This window comes from Carassius carassius, chromosome 17, assembly GCF_963082965.1.
Source record: "Carassius carassius chromosome 17, fCarCar2.1, whole genome shotgun sequence".
In the NCBI taxonomy this organism is placed as follows: domain Eukaryota; kingdom Metazoa; phylum Chordata; class Actinopteri; order Cypriniformes; family Cyprinidae; genus Carassius; species Carassius carassius.
In genome coordinates this window covers 27,708,392-27,726,460 of record NC_081771.1, presented here as the reverse complement: position 1 = coordinate 27,726,460, position 18,069 = coordinate 27,708,392, and the positions used below count along the sequence as shown (strand labels likewise).

General features: G+C 37.6%; 1 protein-coding gene across 1 annotated transcript; it reads right to left on the bottom strand.

Annotated features, from left to right (window-relative positions):
• Nucleotides 1–1,062: 1,062 nt before the first annotated feature.
• map3k2 (mitogen-activated protein kinase kinase kinase 2) lies at nucleotides 1,063–17,523 on the bottom strand. Its single transcript, XM_059571580.1, has 18 exons — nucleotides 17,501–17,523; nucleotides 17,069–17,334; nucleotides 15,477–15,549; nucleotides 15,234–15,349; nucleotides 14,019–14,059; nucleotides 12,992–13,091; nucleotides 12,783–12,896; nucleotides 12,586–12,682; nucleotides 11,472–11,602; nucleotides 11,282–11,361; nucleotides 7,053–7,120; nucleotides 6,862–6,954; nucleotides 6,532–6,750; nucleotides 4,269–4,417; nucleotides 4,049–4,180; nucleotides 3,032–3,161; nucleotides 2,469–2,646; nucleotides 1,063–2,133 (listed from the first exon to the last, which is right to left on the bottom strand). The coding sequence occupies exons 3-18, from the start codon at nucleotides 15,478–15,480 to the stop codon at nucleotides 1,914–1,916; spliced, it is 1,872 nt and encodes a 623-aa protein (XP_059427563.1). The 5' UTR covers nucleotides 15,481–15,549; nucleotides 17,069–17,334; nucleotides 17,501–17,523; the 3' UTR covers nucleotides 1,063–1,913.
• Between the last annotated feature and the right edge of the window lie 546 nt (nucleotides 17,524–18,069).

The following is an 18,069-nucleotide window of genomic DNA, read 5'->3' as shown; positions in this document are numbered from 1 at the left end:
ATACTCTCATAATTATGAGGAGAAGAATAAATGGCTTTCTAATTAAGAACGGCAGATTGTGACACAAGGAAACAAACTTAATGGATTAAGGAGGGAGCGAGGGTAACCCCAAAATGTACGTTATCACCTACGTCTGAAGGCAGGCACTACAGCACTAAAATATTCAGAAGCATTCACTAGCAGAAAGTGTGTAACCAAGTGCTTGACAAAGAGTGTGAACGGGTGAAACGTCCTGTCCCAAGGCATCGTGAGATAGCGAGGTTCATTTATAGGCAAACCGTTAGTACTGTCAAGTGCTGAGTATTGTTAGGATTTGTGAAATTCTGCATATTCTGAAACCTATAGAAATACATCAGAGTGAAGAAGATTTCTGATGAATTGGAACATCAGACGTCTGGAATGGAAAATATCAGCAGAACAGATTCAGGTTGTGTGGTCTTCACTAGAAGTGCACTTACAGTGTCAACTTTCATATTGAGAGCAATCCATTTCTCTATTCAGCTCTGAAGATCTTTGCACATAGAGTTCTAAATTTTCGCACCTTAAAAAAATAAATACAACCTCACGTTGTGTCAATCACGTTTCCAAACTGCCTCCGAAACTTGCGCCCATCATAAAAAACATGTAATAAATAAAAATACAAAATTAAGCTCAGGTTTCATTTTCAGCGTTTTCGCATCCGTAGCAAGCATTTTGATAGGAAAGGATGACGAATACGAATTTTTTGAAGTCTGTGTGCAAGGACCTTAACTCTCTCTGTTCTTTAGATTTATACTGGAATCAGAGTGATTCTTACTGTAAAATGTCCAGGCACTAAACCCTGCCTGTGTGGTCTGGGTTTTTTAGTTTCGTTTTTTGGCTTTGGTGAGTGAGTGTGTTCAACCCGCCTACCTGATCAGATTGAAGTGTACGGCACTGTGTTAAGAGAATGCACAGCTAAACCTGACCCGAGATCAGTTTGCCAGCAGAGGGACCAAAGGGGGAAAAGGCAGAGGCTGTTTATGCTGATATAGAAACAGTATGAAGAGCCGAACTGTCCTAAATAATTCCAGACAGAAAGACTTGTGAGTAGCTGTGCATTCAACCTATAAAATTCTAGAAAAATGATCGGACACTTAAGACAGAGCAGCATACAAAAAAAGAGGAAGGAGACGTCATAAAAAGGCACACAGTAAAAACAGAAACTAAGCAGAAACAGGTACAATATCCTGACGAATTCTAGAGCTAGAAAGAGAGGATACACTCCGTTATGTGGTTGCGATCAGAAGGTGAGAGAGAGTTCAGCAAACGCAAATGTTTGTACAGCATAGTGAGTAAATATTCTACAGTAAGAGCTTCAATCAGAGTTCATGTACTTGTTTGGGTATGTTCTAAGAGGACTGCGGAAGAAAATGAGAACTTTTAGAAGCCAAGACAGCCGGGCTGGAGAGTCTCATGCATCCTGTCATCTATTCTGTTGTTTAATTTTTTCCTTATACCCTTTAGCAGCGTATTGGTGTACCTGCCTTGTTCTGGGGTTGACATTCAAAGATCTTCCTGCATCCAGAACCCAACCGGACTCCCCAGAGCAAAGGCTCTCCACAATCATGGGGGTATCAAAACATTAAAAATGAATAAAAGAAAGCCTTAAAAGACAACATCCTCAAGTTTTTTTACGGTACCGATTTCCGTTTAGTCTTTAGGGGTACTTACCCCTGAGTGAAATTAAGGTGCAATGTTTTCATATGGAATCGATCTGCTCCAAATCAACCCTCCTGCTCCAGCAGAGGTGTGAGATTAGGCCACTGCCCTCTTCACTATCCGCTCTGATCCGAGTAGGGGCTCTTAGGCCTGCTGGGATGAGTCTGAAAAATGGATGGTCCTACGGACACTTCTGGAAGTCTCTGATTGGTCAGAGATGGAAGAGGGAGTGGCTAGTGGACGAAAGTGTGCCGTAATAGGTCCTCAGCAGCTGGACGCTGTTTAGTCTCCACAAAAATCCGTTTAAGGAAATCACGGCAGTGGTCCGACACGTGAGGCGGCAGAGTGGGGTTGGTGGGCTGTGTGGCGATTTTAAAAATGGCTGCCATTGCTTCGTACTCTGCCCAGGGCGGCCGCTGTGTCAACATCTCCACCACGGTGCAGCCGATGCTCCTGAAATCATACAACATGCTAGAAACTGGGCATCAAGTTAAACTGAATATTGCAACAGTAAAAAATTTACCCATCGGTTGTTGATTGAACGGAGACAGATGTGAACATAAACATGCAGTCAATTGTAAAAAAGAAATTGGTTTAACTAGATTAAGTAGTCACCCGAAGACAGAAGTCTGTCATTTTGCCATCAAGTTATAACATTTTAATTAAAAATTATCAGGTAAAAACTCATTTTTAAAAATGAAACATATTTGGAGAGTCATTCACTGTCACATGCATTTACAAAAAAGAAGGAAGAGCATTTTCATTTCATGCAGACTTTAAGGGCTTACCAGATATCAGCTTTCCTGCCATACCCCTCTCCGCTGATGACCTCAGGGCTCATCCAGTAAGGTGTACCTGTCACTGACTTAATGCCCGTTCCGGACAGGCAGATGGTCTGGAGCCGCCGACTCGCTCCAAAGTCACCCAGCTTCACATTACCCGCGGAGTCCCGAAGGATATTGGCACCTATATGAATGAAAGAACAGGGAAAAAAAGTTCATCATGAAAGGAAGGAATATTTGAGATTGCAAATTAAACACAAGAATGTCAAAAGTAACTACTCTCTATTAAAAAGCAGAAAACATAACAACAAAAGTACTGACTCGGTTTCAATCACGGACAAAAAAATGACAAACAGTGAACTGAACTCTGACAATGTTCATTTATAAAATAAGTGTGAATATTTTGCTAAGGTACTTTCAGAAGCATTAGAAGATTGAGACATTTAAATAACAGCTACAAAAGAAGTTTGAGTGCTACATGTATTGCTTCTATATGTGTATATATAAATATATATTTAAAAAAACACATTGTTCATCACAACTGACCACATCACATGCAGTTGGTTCACCTTTGATATCTCTATGGACGATCATGTTACTATGCAGGTAGCACACGCCTTCTAGTATCTGCCGTGTATATTTACGTGTGACGTTCTCCGTCAGAGCACCATAAGACTTCAGCTGGTCTTTAATGGAGCCCTATAGAACATAAAATCAACATTTATGAAAAAGAAAGACACGGTATCTACAAAGCCCTGACTGGAAGTAGTTTCAGAAAAAAAATGTAAATAAACAGTAAGTGAATCCATTACTGAATTAATGTCTAACTGAAGTGTAAGTTACCCCTTTAGTGATGTTTGATTTGAAAAGAACTTCGAACTGTTAGTGTGTTATGTATATTTACTGTTGGTGAGATTAACATCTTCATACAACAATGTACTTAAATGTACACATTCAGAGATTTTTGTAATACATTTGTAATTACAGGGCTCCAGACTCATTCTTTCCACTGGTGCTCTTTTGCGACTAACTTTCTCAGTTGGTTGCATGAGCACATGATTTGTTATATACAATAATGTTATATACAAAAATACTTTTCGTACTTGAGTACAATAAATATCAAATACTTTAAGACTTTTACTCAAGTAATATTCTAAATGGTGATTCAACTTCTACCAAAGTAATTTTCTGATAAGATATCTTTACTTTTACTTGACTATGACTTTCAAGTACTTTATACACCACTGCTGTTTTCTGATGCTGAATCTGGAACGCCCTTCTAATAAACTTTTGCACATGGATTCTCACTCGGCTTTAGCCTCATCGTTACACTTACAAAACATTTATTAACAAAGAAAATTAACTAAATGAGGCATGGCATGCACCACATGCTGTATTATATACCGTTGTTGTTTCTCATATGCAGCAGAAATGGCAGCGCTTATGAGTTAAACAACGCAAAAATTTAGTCGCACAGTCTGGACCCTGAATTATATAAATGTCTTTATTTAGTGCTGCAAAAACTTTAGAAAACACAGTAAGCATACAAGAACATGTCTGTTCCAAGTGAATTTACACATACTTACCCCAGGCATGTACTCCATAAAAATGGAAAGAGTTCTTTCATGTGTGTCCCGCAAGCAGCCATAGTACTGAACAATGCGCTCATGGAACAGATTTTTCAGCAGCTGAATTTCACACTCCAGAGCGCTCACCTCCTGAACACACATACAAACCATAGTAAGTGCAAAGGTTCAACTAGACACCATACTAGTTGTACAAAGCCTTTAAAGTAATGATGTTCACCTTGCTGGTTTCTGGGCTATCCGGATCAAACTGCACCTGTTTAACAGCCAGTTCTCTGCCAGTGTCAGCATCGTAGCACAAAAACACTCGCCCGAATGCTCCTTGCCCCAAAAGCTTCCCTAGACGCCAGTTTGTGGGAGCCCGAGGGGCTATAAGCAAAAGAAAGAGGCAATTACACACAGAACAACACACTATACAGAGTTTCTCCACAACTTTTTGACTAATTTATTTAAATTAATTTTGTAGTCCAACATGTAACAATTTATTCAAGACTCTAAAAATAAGTTTATAGATAATGTACTCACAAAGAGCAATTTCAAGAATGTTAAGAAATTGTGTAGAATAGGACTATGATTGGATGAAGAAAACAAGGCTAAGATATTACTGGTTGCATATGTAAAAACATTTGTGGTCAGAAAGTTAATTTCAATTTAAAATAACTTTCCTCTCTTAAAATATATTTAAAAATAAAATTTATCCTGAGATGGCTAAGCTGAATTTTCAGCAGCCATTAGTCCAGTTTCGTCAGTCTCACATAATTCTTCAGAAATCGGTCTAATATGCTTTCTTATTATACCAGTTAAAAACACTTAATTTCTGAATTGATTAGAAAGCTTAAAACAACAGCATTTTTGAAACAGAAACCCTAACCCTAGATTTTCTATTGTGACATTTAGGGATGCACGATCATGATTTTTCATGGCCGATTCCGATACCGATTTTTTACAAGCAACCTGGCCGATTCGATACCGATTTCCAATTTTTTTTTTTATCTTAAGCAACAAACAAGAAAGAACGAAAGTATGCATAAACAAGATCTTTGGTATTTAATAGGCCAAACTGACTTTTGGCTATTGAAAACAATAACTGTAACCATCTGAAATTAACAGCAGTATCTGCACAGTAAGTAGCCTACATTCAATACAAACATAGATGGTACAGACATCAGCATTTAGCTTTTGTTTTTGAATTGGCTTGAAACTACATAGAACTAGCCTTAAATTAAAAGATTAACTGTAACCATGTGAAATTAAAGTCAATAACTGCATCGTTCTACAGTCCAAACACCAAAATCAACACACATTCAATAAGATGTTTCTTAATCAGCATTCAGTATTTTAGTTTTTAAATTTGGTTTAAAAAAAAGGTCTTTACCATTGAGACTAAATAAAAGTATGCAATATAAATTCATTATTCCAAAATGTTAAAATCAAATAATGTTGGTGCGAATAAAACAAAGATGCAAAGTGTTTCATTCATCCAATAAAAATAAAAAAATTTGATTCACATCTATATTTTTTTACTTGAGTCAATGAAAAATAAATAACTTATATTGTCTCAAGTAAAAAAATATAGATGTGAATCATTACCCTAAAATGTTTTAATTGGATGAATGAAACACTTTTTTTCAGTGTGCTACAGCAGGTGATTTTTAAAACAAATTAAGTCTATGTAATTTTAAGGTAAAATAAAAATAATCATCCTAATGCAGAACTGACGTTTACTTCTGGCTTTTCAAACGTGTGTGCAAGTTCTAATAAAAAAAAAATAAAAAAAAAAAACATTTCAGTTTTGTCACAGTTTAGTCCGTTTCGTTTCTCATCTAACATGTGAGAAGTTGAGTTGAACAACCCTTCACGGTCTACTCTTGTTCAGGGCGCAGACTGGTACAGTATACGCTCGCGCAGCTTCAGTGCGCAGGAAAGGGGCTCTTATTATTATACAACGGCTGATCGCTTCCTGCTATCTGTGCCTCAGACATGAAACTCTGCATTTCCAGTACTGATCAGCTGCCCGTGTCCTGCACACAGATTTCGAAATACTTCCACACAAATGACATAGCGAACGATTACAATGTAGTCTGTGCACGCGAGCGCACTTCCGGAAAAATCTGCCGAAAAAAGACAAAAATCCGATTTATGGCCGGTCAACCGGTGCATCCCTAGTGACATTATAAATGACTTTACTGTTACTTTTGTTCTATATAATGTATCCTTAATGAATAAATGTATTTTAAAAGGGAGTGTATATAAAATAACTTTAAAATATTGGGTTATTGGAAAGCAACATATATTTGCAGCTGATCAAATTACAAATGCACACCTCAAAGTAGTGTCACATCTGACAAATCAGAACGAAAGTAAGCTTCATCTGTATGTAAACACCAAGTTAACATTAGATCAGCCACAATGTGAAGAATATTAGTGCAAAGGAAACTGGTACAAACAGAAGATGTTTTCCTCCAAACCCTGAATGCACTCACAGCGGCTTGGAGGGCTGATGTCCATGACTGAGAGAGTGGGGTTAGAGCTGGGCTCTATGTCGCTGCCGCGGCGTCTGCGCCCCGGTTCCTCTAACTCAGGAGTGAAGATGCTGCTTCCACTGCTAGTACTGGGGCTCTGCTGCTCTGTCGGACTAAAACTCACCGGAGAACGAAAACCATGAGCCTGAGTACGCCGTGCCCTGGGAAAGGTCTTTCGCCCTGAGTGGAGAAAGATAATTCAATTTAGAAACAGTGCGTGCTATCTTGATTTTGCTTTTTGGAAACGTTACCAAAGCTTCAGTTTATGACCAAGGTCCAACTTAACCTCACCATCGCTGTAGTCGTGCAGACCAAACGAGATGGGAAATCGCCTAGGATAGGTTCCTCCCTTCCCTGATTTTTCAAACACTGGTATATCGTACTCTGTGAAACGGAGCAGAAACAATCAACATAGACTTAGAAATGCAATCTAATGTTAGTATTCATGTGACATCAAAGCAGAAAGATCAGCAACAGCTTACCAGGGAACTCTTGATGGTTATCAGGGTAGCTCAGGGCTCGAGGCATACGCGATTTAGGATAGGTATCACTGGAAGAGATCCATCAAAAAAAATTTAAAAAATCACTTCGTATTTTAATTTAACTACATGCAGGGACTGTACATTACTGTTCAAAAAGTCTCTCATGCTCACCAAGGCAGCATTTATTTGATCAAAAAGCAACACATCATTACTATTTTAAGACATTCCTTTTCTATTTATTATAAAATATTTTCAAATGTAATTTCTTCCTGTGAGGCAAAGCTGAATTTTCAGCAGCCATTACTTCAGCTTTCGGTGCCACATGATCCTCAGAAATCATTCCAATATGCTGTTTTTTAGCTTAAGGATAATTTCTTCTTTTTATTAATGTTAAAAACAGTTGTGCTGCTTAATACAAGAGATGCACCGATCGACCAGACAGGAACTGGAATTAGCAGATTTGAGCTGGTCCATTTTGACGTCACACTTACTCTTTTACTTAATCTGCATGTAAACATGTCACTTCTCCACTGCGAGTCAAGAAGACACAAAGTTCGCAATTTGTAATACATCTGAGGCCAAAGTAAACTGTGGGGGAACCACAGGGCTCGATTAACACTGGTCCAAGTAGATTTTTTAAAGGAGCTAGTTAAAGAGAATTTTACTTGCTTGACCAGACAAGAAGCCTGATTAAAACCTTAATAACAAAAACAATAAGTGAAGCACTGAAACGTGGCGACCAAAAATGTTAATGTGAGAACGATTCTGAATTTATGCATTCAGTGTAAACAGCGACTGATAAAGCCAGATGAGGCTTGCGCATCCTGTCTGAGTGAGAGTGAGAGAGAGAGAGATTTGTGCAGAAACCAAAACAAATGAGTGCAACACACATAAAGGTTATAGAAGAATACAAAAAAATATATTTATAATATAAGATTTAGGCAAGCAACATTATACAACTAAGATGTTTCCCTGAATATCAACACAGCTCCAATGTAACATTGATTTTATACAATAGTAGTTCAATAAACAAGAAGTTAAAATTAAGTGACTTTTGACATTTTAGGCATAATATGGACTGTTTTTGCTCAATTTCGCTGAAGAAAATCATTCTAATCAAAGCCACAGCAGAACTGGGGACGGTTGCATAAAAGGTTTAAACTAGTCTTATAAGTTAGTCTTCTAATTTTTTCTTTAGGACTGGTCATATATTTGAAATTCAGTAACATAAAAGCATATATTAATCTAAATCGTAATTAAGTAAAACTCATACTTTTAACATAGAGGCTAGGTTTATACAACTGGCCCCTGTCTCCCAGCAACACATAGTGTTTTGTTACTGAATGAATCCATGTTTTTGAACAATGAGGGAGTCAATGACTCGGTAACCCATTTATAAAGAAGTCATTGCCTCGATTCTGAATGAATGAGCCATTTGAACGAATTAGTTGAATGAATGACTAAATGACACACTCATTTGCTGCCTCCTACTGGTGGTTTGGTTTCATATTTAAAAGTATCATTGCATTTTTTCAAATCTTTTCTTTGTACATTCAAGAAATATTTAAAACATTAATCTTATAAAGTTATTTATGCATTTGTAATTCTGCAGTGTAAATGCATTTATGGCACCTCAGCTTCATCAAACAGTCTGTGTAAATACATCTAATGCCACTTCAGATGCAGCTTCCGTTTCCTGCAGTAGAAAGATGGAGTTTGTTGATACTGATTCCATTTGAATGACAACAACTCTACAGTCTCATTATTCTAGCCGGATTAACTGAAACAATGGAAGAATTTGATGTGGAAGAAAACACATTTAATAAGGTTAGGGAAAAAAATGATCATTTACAAACAGTGGGAAATATCATCTGTTTTGTTATATACAGCAACTCATTTTCAGTTAATTATTTCTAACTCTTTGTTAGAAAAAATGTTTTTTTGTTGTTGTTGTTGTTTTATGTGCTGTCAATTATAGTTCTTAGAAGAAAATCAGTATCGGCAGATCAGTCTTGGAAAATCGAAATCAGTGCATCTCTATTTAAAGGGATAGTTCAACCAAATAGCAAAATTATGTCATTAATAACTTACCCTCATGTTGTTCCAAACCCGTAAGACCTCCGTTTATCTTTGAAACACAGTTTAAGATATTTTAGATTTCTCCGAGAGCTCTCAGTCCCTCCATTGAAGCTGTGTGTACGGTATACTGTCCCATGTCCAGAAAGGTAAGAAAAACATCATCAAAGTAGTCCATGTGACATCAGAGGGTCAGAGACTCGTTCACCAGTCAAGAACCGTTTCTGTAAGACGCGTCCGATTCGTGAACCGAGGAGCTGATGATACTGCGCATGTGTGATTCAGCGTGAAGCAGACCGACACACAGAGCGTCTGAACCGAACTGATTCTTTTGGTGATTGATTCTGAACTGATTCTGTGCTAGTGTTATGAGCGCGGGTAAACCGAAGGCTTGAATCAAGGGCAATCATCGCCAATGACGCCATAACGTCGAACACAAAAGAACCGGTGAACCGTTTTCTTCAACCGGTTTATTGAATCAAACGGTCCAAAAGAAGTACTGGTGATCCGAAAACCGATGCAACCAGTTCTTGACTCGTGAACGAATCAGTCTTTTGTTCGTTATCTGGCTCGGCTCAGTGTTCATCTCTCTCTTCACAGCAGTTCAGTCAGTGTACTGTTTGAGTACATGAATTACTCCGGGATATTGGTTTGTTTGAACTCAGAGGGAGTGTCAGCCGCATTAAAAAAGTTAACAGCTTAAGTCATTTATGGATTAATGCGTATTGGAGACGCGAACCGTTTCAAACGATTCAGTTCGATTTGGTGAACTGGTTCAAAAAGATCCGGTTACATCGAATGATTCGTTCGCGAACCGGATATCACAAACTGCTTTGATCTGAACTCTCTCACAACAGACACAGAAGAGAAGACAATGCTGAATAAAGTCGTCGTTTTTGCTATTTTTGGACCAAAATGTATTTTCGATGCTTCAAAAAATTCTAACTGACCCTCTGATGTCACATGGACTACTTTGATGATGTTTTTCTTACCTTTCTGAACATGGACAGTAGACCGTTCACACAGCTTCAATGGAGGGACTGAGAGCTCTCGGACTAAATCTAAAATATCTTAAACTGTGTTCCAAAGATAAACGGAGGTCTTACGGGTTTGGAACAACAGGAGGGTAAGTTATTAAAGGCATAATTTTGCTATTTGGGTGAACTATCCCTTTAATACTTTTCCTGACAATGGGTGTGCCGGCACGAGTATCAGTACTGAACGGTTCACGGTACAAAAAAAAAATGCAAATGTAAGTGATCATCACTATCCCCTTGGGAGTGAGGACTTTGGAGTGAGCAGGACATGTGCATGCCATTGTGTAGTCATTTGGAATACACTGGGCAAAGGAAGTGACGTAATTTCCTCATTATCTTCAGCTGGCATGTCCCCGTGACAACGCAATACGGTGTCAGTCAGCGATTCGCTGTTGGACACCGGGATAAAAAAAACTAAAAAAACATTTTATATTGTAATTACATTTTATATTACTTTTTATATATTATATAGCATATTTTAAAAACTTTTTTAAATATAAAATGTATGTTTATGGCAGATGTGGCCTTATGGTAAGAGGGTTGGACTCGTAACCCGAAGGTCGCCGGTTCGAGTCTCTGTGCTGGCAGGAGTTGTAGGTGGGAGGGAGTCAATACCCATGGCTGAAATGACGTTGAGCAAGGCACTGAACCCCCAGTTGCTCCCCAGGCGCTGGATATATAGCTGCCCACTGCTCCGGGTGTGTGTTCACAGTGTGTTCACTTCTCACTGCTGTGTGTGTACTTGGATGGGTTAAATGCAGAGCACCAATTCCAAGTATGGGTTACCATACCTGGCAAATTTCACTTTCACAATTTCATACCTGACTTTCACTTTCACTTATTTGCAACAGTTATACTAACAACAATAAAAATACATTTATGACAGTAAAGCAGCGACATCTGCTAACGAACACCGTGCTGCATTGTCACGTGAAGTGATCATCCCTATCCCCTTGTACTGGCACACCCCTATTCCTGACATACTAAAGGAATGCTGTAGATACAAGTTCAGATTGCGTTTTCAGTTATGCATTTTTAAAAGGAATCTATGGGCAAGCCACCATCTTCAGTAACAGTCTGATTGTGGTTACTTGTGTGTGTGGGTTAGTTGTTCACCTATCAAGTGGACTGTCCAGTGAAGGACAGCTGCCTGAAGCTGAATTCTCAGGACTGCTCATAGACAGAGGGTCCAGCATCTATATGAGTAAAAAACAGAAAAAGATAAATGAGCCATCAGGACACAGGCTGATTATGCTACTGCTTAGTAAACCCACATCAGCTCAACCAGATGTGTGAGACTTTGTACCTGGTCCATGCTCTCTGGTATGAACTCGCCCTCACTGTTGATGCTTGTGAAAGAGCCGTTTCTGGCCACCTGCTGGAGAGCATCAGGAATATAGCCCGGGGGAGGAGAGCTACGATCGGTTGACTGAGAACCTGGAGAAGCAACAAGAGAGCAAGTATGAATTAAATTTAGATTAATCTTTGTTATAGCTGTTTTGTTGTTTGATTAACATTAGTGACATATTCAGCAGCACGTATTTATAGGCTGCTGTCCCTTTAAAACCGACTGCACGGATTCAGTGTAATGATAAACATCTGATTTCTTTTTCAGCTGTTTACATTCATTTAAAACATAACCGACTGCATTTCCGAGAATAATCGTCTAGATGGGTACTACTGACATAATTCTGTGTGTATGTGTCTGTTCAGACATGAGGAGTTGAGACAGATGAATTAACTTGCTATTCGCACGTTGTCTGAAACTCGTTTCTGTGTGTGTGTGTGTGTGTGTGTGTGTGTGTGTGTGTGTGTATGTGTGTGTGTGCGCTTTGCACGTGTGCGGCAGAACTGAAGAGACGCTGTGCGAGATGCGGCTTGTGCGCGCGTTTAAGGTATGAGTCAGACAGCAAGATGAGATGGCAAAGAGTTGGTTTCGTCTACGTATTGCACTTAACTGTTTTTAACATCAAGCAATTCTCTGCTATATGCGTCAAACTAAAACTTTGACATTTTGCAATGTTTTGATTTAAGTATCCTATTATTAAAATGATTCAGTTATCGCACGCCATTACGATATCCATATTGCGATATTTACATTTGTGATATTTCAATTTATCATGCAGCCCCAACAAACACCTTACTTTCATAATCTGAACATAATGAAGTCAGGGAGATCAAGGGGAGGGATTCAAAAGTAAAAGAGATTTGTCAGATAAACCCAAATGGAAAATCATTTCAGGAGAAGAGTCGCTATAGCTTGACAAATGATAATGAACAGATTTTTTTCTTTTAAAGAAAAATCTTATAATTAATTGAGCACAATCAGGCCAAGAGTGTGCATTTAAAAAGTAGGGTCAATTTTGTATTTATGTTGACTTCTGTCAAGGATGCAATTCAAAACCACGAGTGCAACCCACCTATGAGTGCCAGCATTTTCTTTTTATCTGCAACACTGAAGTCTGTGTTGTCCAAGTTCTCATGAGTTGGCAACAGGTCCTTACTGGAGACAGTGTTCTGAAAGCACAAGAACATTTGATGCATTTAGCTTTTAGATTAGGTTACAGGTCTCAGACTAGCACTTTTTCTCTGAATGTAATTTATAATGTCCACTGACCTGAGTACAGGAGGGGAGCACAAGCAGGATTTTTAGGCTCTTCATATGCACTGATCGATCCAACAGCTCCACAGCTTTATCCAGATCGTCCTGAGTACTCAACGGAATCACAAGCTACAGGACAGAGAAAAGGACAACAATCTTTCTATTTAGAAAGCATTCAAATAAACACATCATAAATACAATAAAGCTGTAGTAGCATATTTTACCTCATTATTGGTGTAATGCAGATCCATGGTCTGCCCAAATGCTACTTTAGCTTTGGTGCTCAGATCGTCAAGACTGACAGGTCGAGGGAACTGCAGGATCCTTATAGAAACACATAAAACATTATAAACCACACCATCATCTGCTACTTTGACAAAATCAAGCAAAAGTTTCCTCCGAATGCATTCTCTTTATTTTAATAATTAAATAATTAGGTTTGTATTAAAACTTTCTATGCTATAATGATCAAAAGTGTTGCTTATTGCATTAGATAGTTCCTTTTAATGGAAAGTAATATGTTACTTTTGCATTATTGTTGTCAGCTGCCTTGTTTATTTGTTTTTTAATAACAAAAAAAATCCAAAGGTTCGATTTTTGGCAACTGTTAAAGGCCCTGTGAACCAACAGTGAAATGAATAAGCCTCAGACTAATGAAAGTGCCTCTGCACCTCACTCCTAATTTTTCTTAACACAGCAGCAGGGGATGTGTCAGTGAATAAATGGGAAAATCAAGTAAATTATGTTAATTGTTTGAAAAAGTAACTTAAAATTAAAAGCAATGCATTTCTTTATTAGTTACTTGAGAAAAGTAATCTGATAGCGTAACTCAAATGACTTGTAATGTGTTTACCCCAAACACTGGGGATCATATCAAAATGACCAAAATAAATAAAAATCATTCATATTTCAGCGTGGCATCTATTCTGGCAGGGTTTGGTTCTTAGTATTTGCATAAACACACATGAAGACACACACTCTGATGCACACAAACACATGACTACACATAACACTAATTCACTAACACTTTAACTAAATAAGAAGCCCCTTAGTTAATTTGGCTTAGACCAAAACATCTTAAATCTTGAATAAAAATGGGAATAAAAGCGCAGGTTTGGACTAGCTAACACAAGATCGATTACACAGTGTCTACAGGGCTCTGTCGGACAGGTTTAATTAAGAGAAAACTCTAGAGGGAAGTGCTAAAAATAGGAAGTGATGTAGAGCAGAAGCAGGAATTGTGGTCATTACCTCTTCTCTCCTCTGTACTCAAACTTCACCCTTACATCATTCTGTGGACAAGAAAACACAGTTTTACCCATCCATCAATGCAAACTGTTTCTCATTCACTACAGTGTGAAACAGCACTGGGAAACACAGACAATATTCAATATAAATGTAGATTCACAATGATATTTGTGTAGAACAGAAAATAAGCATTCATAGCAATATTGCAAAGATTTTAGTGTATTTTTTAATGTGCCTGTGACTGTGTTGATGGATTAGTTTCACAGAATGTCCTTGTCTCACAGTTTTGTTAATAGAGACATTTTAACAGTGTCTCTTATTTAAAAAAGGGCATTAAAATTGGTCATTTCCATTAATTAGTTCAAACTGTCTATTTCAATGCATGTATTCAACGAATGCAGCATCACTAATGATCACTGAAGTCTCTATGGCATTTTTCGTTTATTAAAATGTTTTTGCAAAATATATTTAGAAAAATATAGATTTTTATTACTATATATGCTATTTATATTAATACTGCTATCTAAAATAGACCAACGCACCAATAAAAACGAGTAATTTTTAACAAATTAAATTAAGATAAATTTTAAATTAAGATGGGTATTTGGCAATAACGAAATTAAGATAAAGGCTCCGCCGAATTTGCTTTGCACTAGCAGATGATATTTAATAAAAGAATAATGTCAACATTAGCGTAAATACTCTGTACACATTATGCATTTAAGACTCAAATAATATTTAGTTATCATTTGAAAAACCGGGTCCCGTCGGGTTCGGGCAAAGATCTTCAGCTCTACTGAGCAGCATAGAGCGCCCTCTCGCGGCTGTAGACGGTAATGTTTTCTCTTGGTTCATGTCTCTTGGTTCATGTCAAATTAATTTTGATAAATAAGTCGCACCTGACTATAAGTCGCAGGACCAGCCAAACTATGAAAAAAGTGCGACTTATAGTCCGGAAAATAGGGTACATAAATACTGAAACATATCAAGACATTTTAAACTACATAATGAACATTTTAAACGAAGTCACTGACATCACCCTTATTTAACTGTGATCACTTTTACAGTAAACATTCTCTTTATATGTGTTCAAATGACAAATAAGTGGTAATGCTGTAATAGTTTGAGAGTTTGTAATGTGAGTTTCTTAAAAATAAAAAAAACGATAAACACTAAGTAGCGGGTGCTGATGTGAATAAGGAAAGAGTCTATGCAGACCTGGTTCTTAGGAGAGGAGGCCTTGGGTTTGCCCAGGTCAGGCAGACCAGATGGTCGACTGGATCGGTGCAGCACTACCAGGTCTTGCATGATTGAATTCAGGGCCTCCTGCTCATCTACAAGGTATTTTTATTACAAATTCTTATTAAAATTAGATTATACATATATAAACAGATTACACCCTTTTTTTCTGCTAAAAATCCTTTCAATATTTTTATGAATTTTAAAAAACTGAGCACATACCCATTTCGACAGATCACCGGTTCACCCAGGAGTAAAGGAAAGAGGATTCTCCCATCAAATGGGATCCTTTCTCCTGTACAAGAAAACAATATTTTTATTAAATAATACCATTATTTATTAATTAAATTAACATAAAATACTTGTGCGATCTATTAGCGAATTCACTGGCACTAAACTTCTCCAATACCACAGAACAGCAAAAAAAAAAAAGCTAATCTTAATATAGCAGCACATTAGAAAGCAATGCTGTTGGATATGGAATTACAGTTACAAAAAACATGACATTAGAATCATAGTCTCTCATTAAAAAAAATTGCTGAAAAATGCACTCAACCTCAGGCCATCCAAGATGATGTTTCTTTATCGGAACAAATTAGGCATTGCCTAATCCTCTGCAGTGAATGGGTGCCATCAGAATGAAAGTGCAAACAGCTGATTAAAACATCATAATGATCCACAAACAAACTGCACGACTCTATTACATCAATTAACAATTTGTTGTTAAAAAAAGTTTAAAAAAAAGTTTACAAAAAAATAATAAAATCCACCCTCTGCTGTCCTCCATCGAAATCAACATATTTCAACTGTTTTAGACTGTTTTGACTTGTAAAAGTTGCTTGATCTGTGTATACTTCTCTCCTCATTCAGATGAAAGGACTTTTTCACTGGTGAAAGCAATATTATGGATATAGGACCCATATTTTAGCTGGACAACGCAGTTTGAAGTGAAGAAAATTATTCTCAGTACATGATGGCACTGCAGAGGATCCCCTGGTGAGCAAGTGAGGAAACTCTAAATTTATCCTAATGTGTTCATATGAAGAAATAAACTCATGTACAAATTATATGGCATGAGGTTGAAATTTTTTTTTTTTCATTTTTGAGTGAACTGTTCCTTTAAAAGACCCAGTTACTGTACTGTCTTCAACAGTCTGTCAAAATCTGAACTGAATGACGCTAGATGACAGCAGTCGATAGTTTGACATACACACAAGTATTTGATTTAAACTCACACAAAAAAAAGTAAAAGTATATGTCAAATAACAGAAAAGTATTTTATCAGAAAAAGTCGTAAGGCGAGACAAGGTTCTACCCCATTCATGGACAAGTATGACAGTTCAAGTAAAACATAGTAACAACTGCCAACATAACACACACAATACTGTAAACGAACGATTTCAGAAAAGAAGAGTTCAATTAATGTACAGATACATTGTAACGGCACGCAAAGCTAATTCCAAAGCTAATTGATTAGCTTGCTAGCACCTGTCAAAACTATGGCAGGTCAAAGTAACCAAATGCGATTATATACTGATGTTGTACTAAGATCACAATGGCATTTAGTATTTAATTTGATCTCGTCTGCACCAAGACACAATGTTAAGTAAAACTACGACCCTTAATCATATTTATAAACACACAGTTAGCCGCTTAGCTCTCGAGGCCAAAAATAGCATTGCGCCAAGATGCTAACGAGCCACTTTATGCTTTAAACAGCAAACAGATATCGTTTTACGGTCTTATGTGATTAAAATACCTTTATTATGCAGTAATCTAATAAAATAGATACAAATAAAAAAGTATTTGATCACCTGGGTGAGCTCGGTCCGTTCACTTCCTCATCCACAGATAAGAGGCCTCGCGACGAATCTGACACTCTTGACAAACTCGATTAAATGGCTTCAACTTTAGTCCAAGGCCTGACTAAACGGCCAGATCATCTCCCGCCGACTCCAACACACTTGAGAGGCTGGTGAACGCCGCTGACGGTAATTACAGACGAATTTGTAGATGAAAACCGCGAAACTGGGTTTGTTTACATTCGATTCAACGCGCTCGACCTGACGAATATCAAATGCTGTCAATTAGACAGAGAAGAGTATTAAGATTCACGATCTTAGACGATAGCGATGCACAAGCATTAAAAGATTCGGTCAGAAAACTAATCCAAAAGAGATTACGACACATTTAGTTAAAGGTGTTAGATATTAAGTAGACTTAAAAACACACGCAGACACACACACTACTTTAAAACAGCACCGCTGTCCTTTGACTCAAACAACTCACGTGACTCCACAGCGCCATCTGTCGACTGTCATCTATTTAATGCCTCGGATGGCCAGAGACTCGCAGCCTCAAGTTCTAGCCAATCAGAAAACGTAGCTCGCTTCCTCTTGACCAATCAGAACATGGAATTCGTACTAAATAACGCCCATTCGATTTACAGGCACGTTTTGCTGCGTGCGCAAATCAAATGCATCTCACGCTACAGCACATCATGTATTAAACATGTAATTCGCTTGGTTATTTGTAATTTAGATAATTCAGTTTAAGCCGCTAATGGCAAACGAGTGAATTATAGTTAACTCTTTTAAAATATATGTTAATTATTTGACTTCCTTCATTTTCCTATGCATCCTGCCATCTGGTGGATAATGGTATAACGACTTCATAAAGATGGATAGATGCATTTACTTTTACTTTATGTCTGAAGTCATGTGTCACGAGTCTGTCAAAGTTTATTTAAATGAAATTTTAAAATTACAATTATGAGGGCAAAAGTCGTTACTGGGTTACTTTATTGCAAAGGATC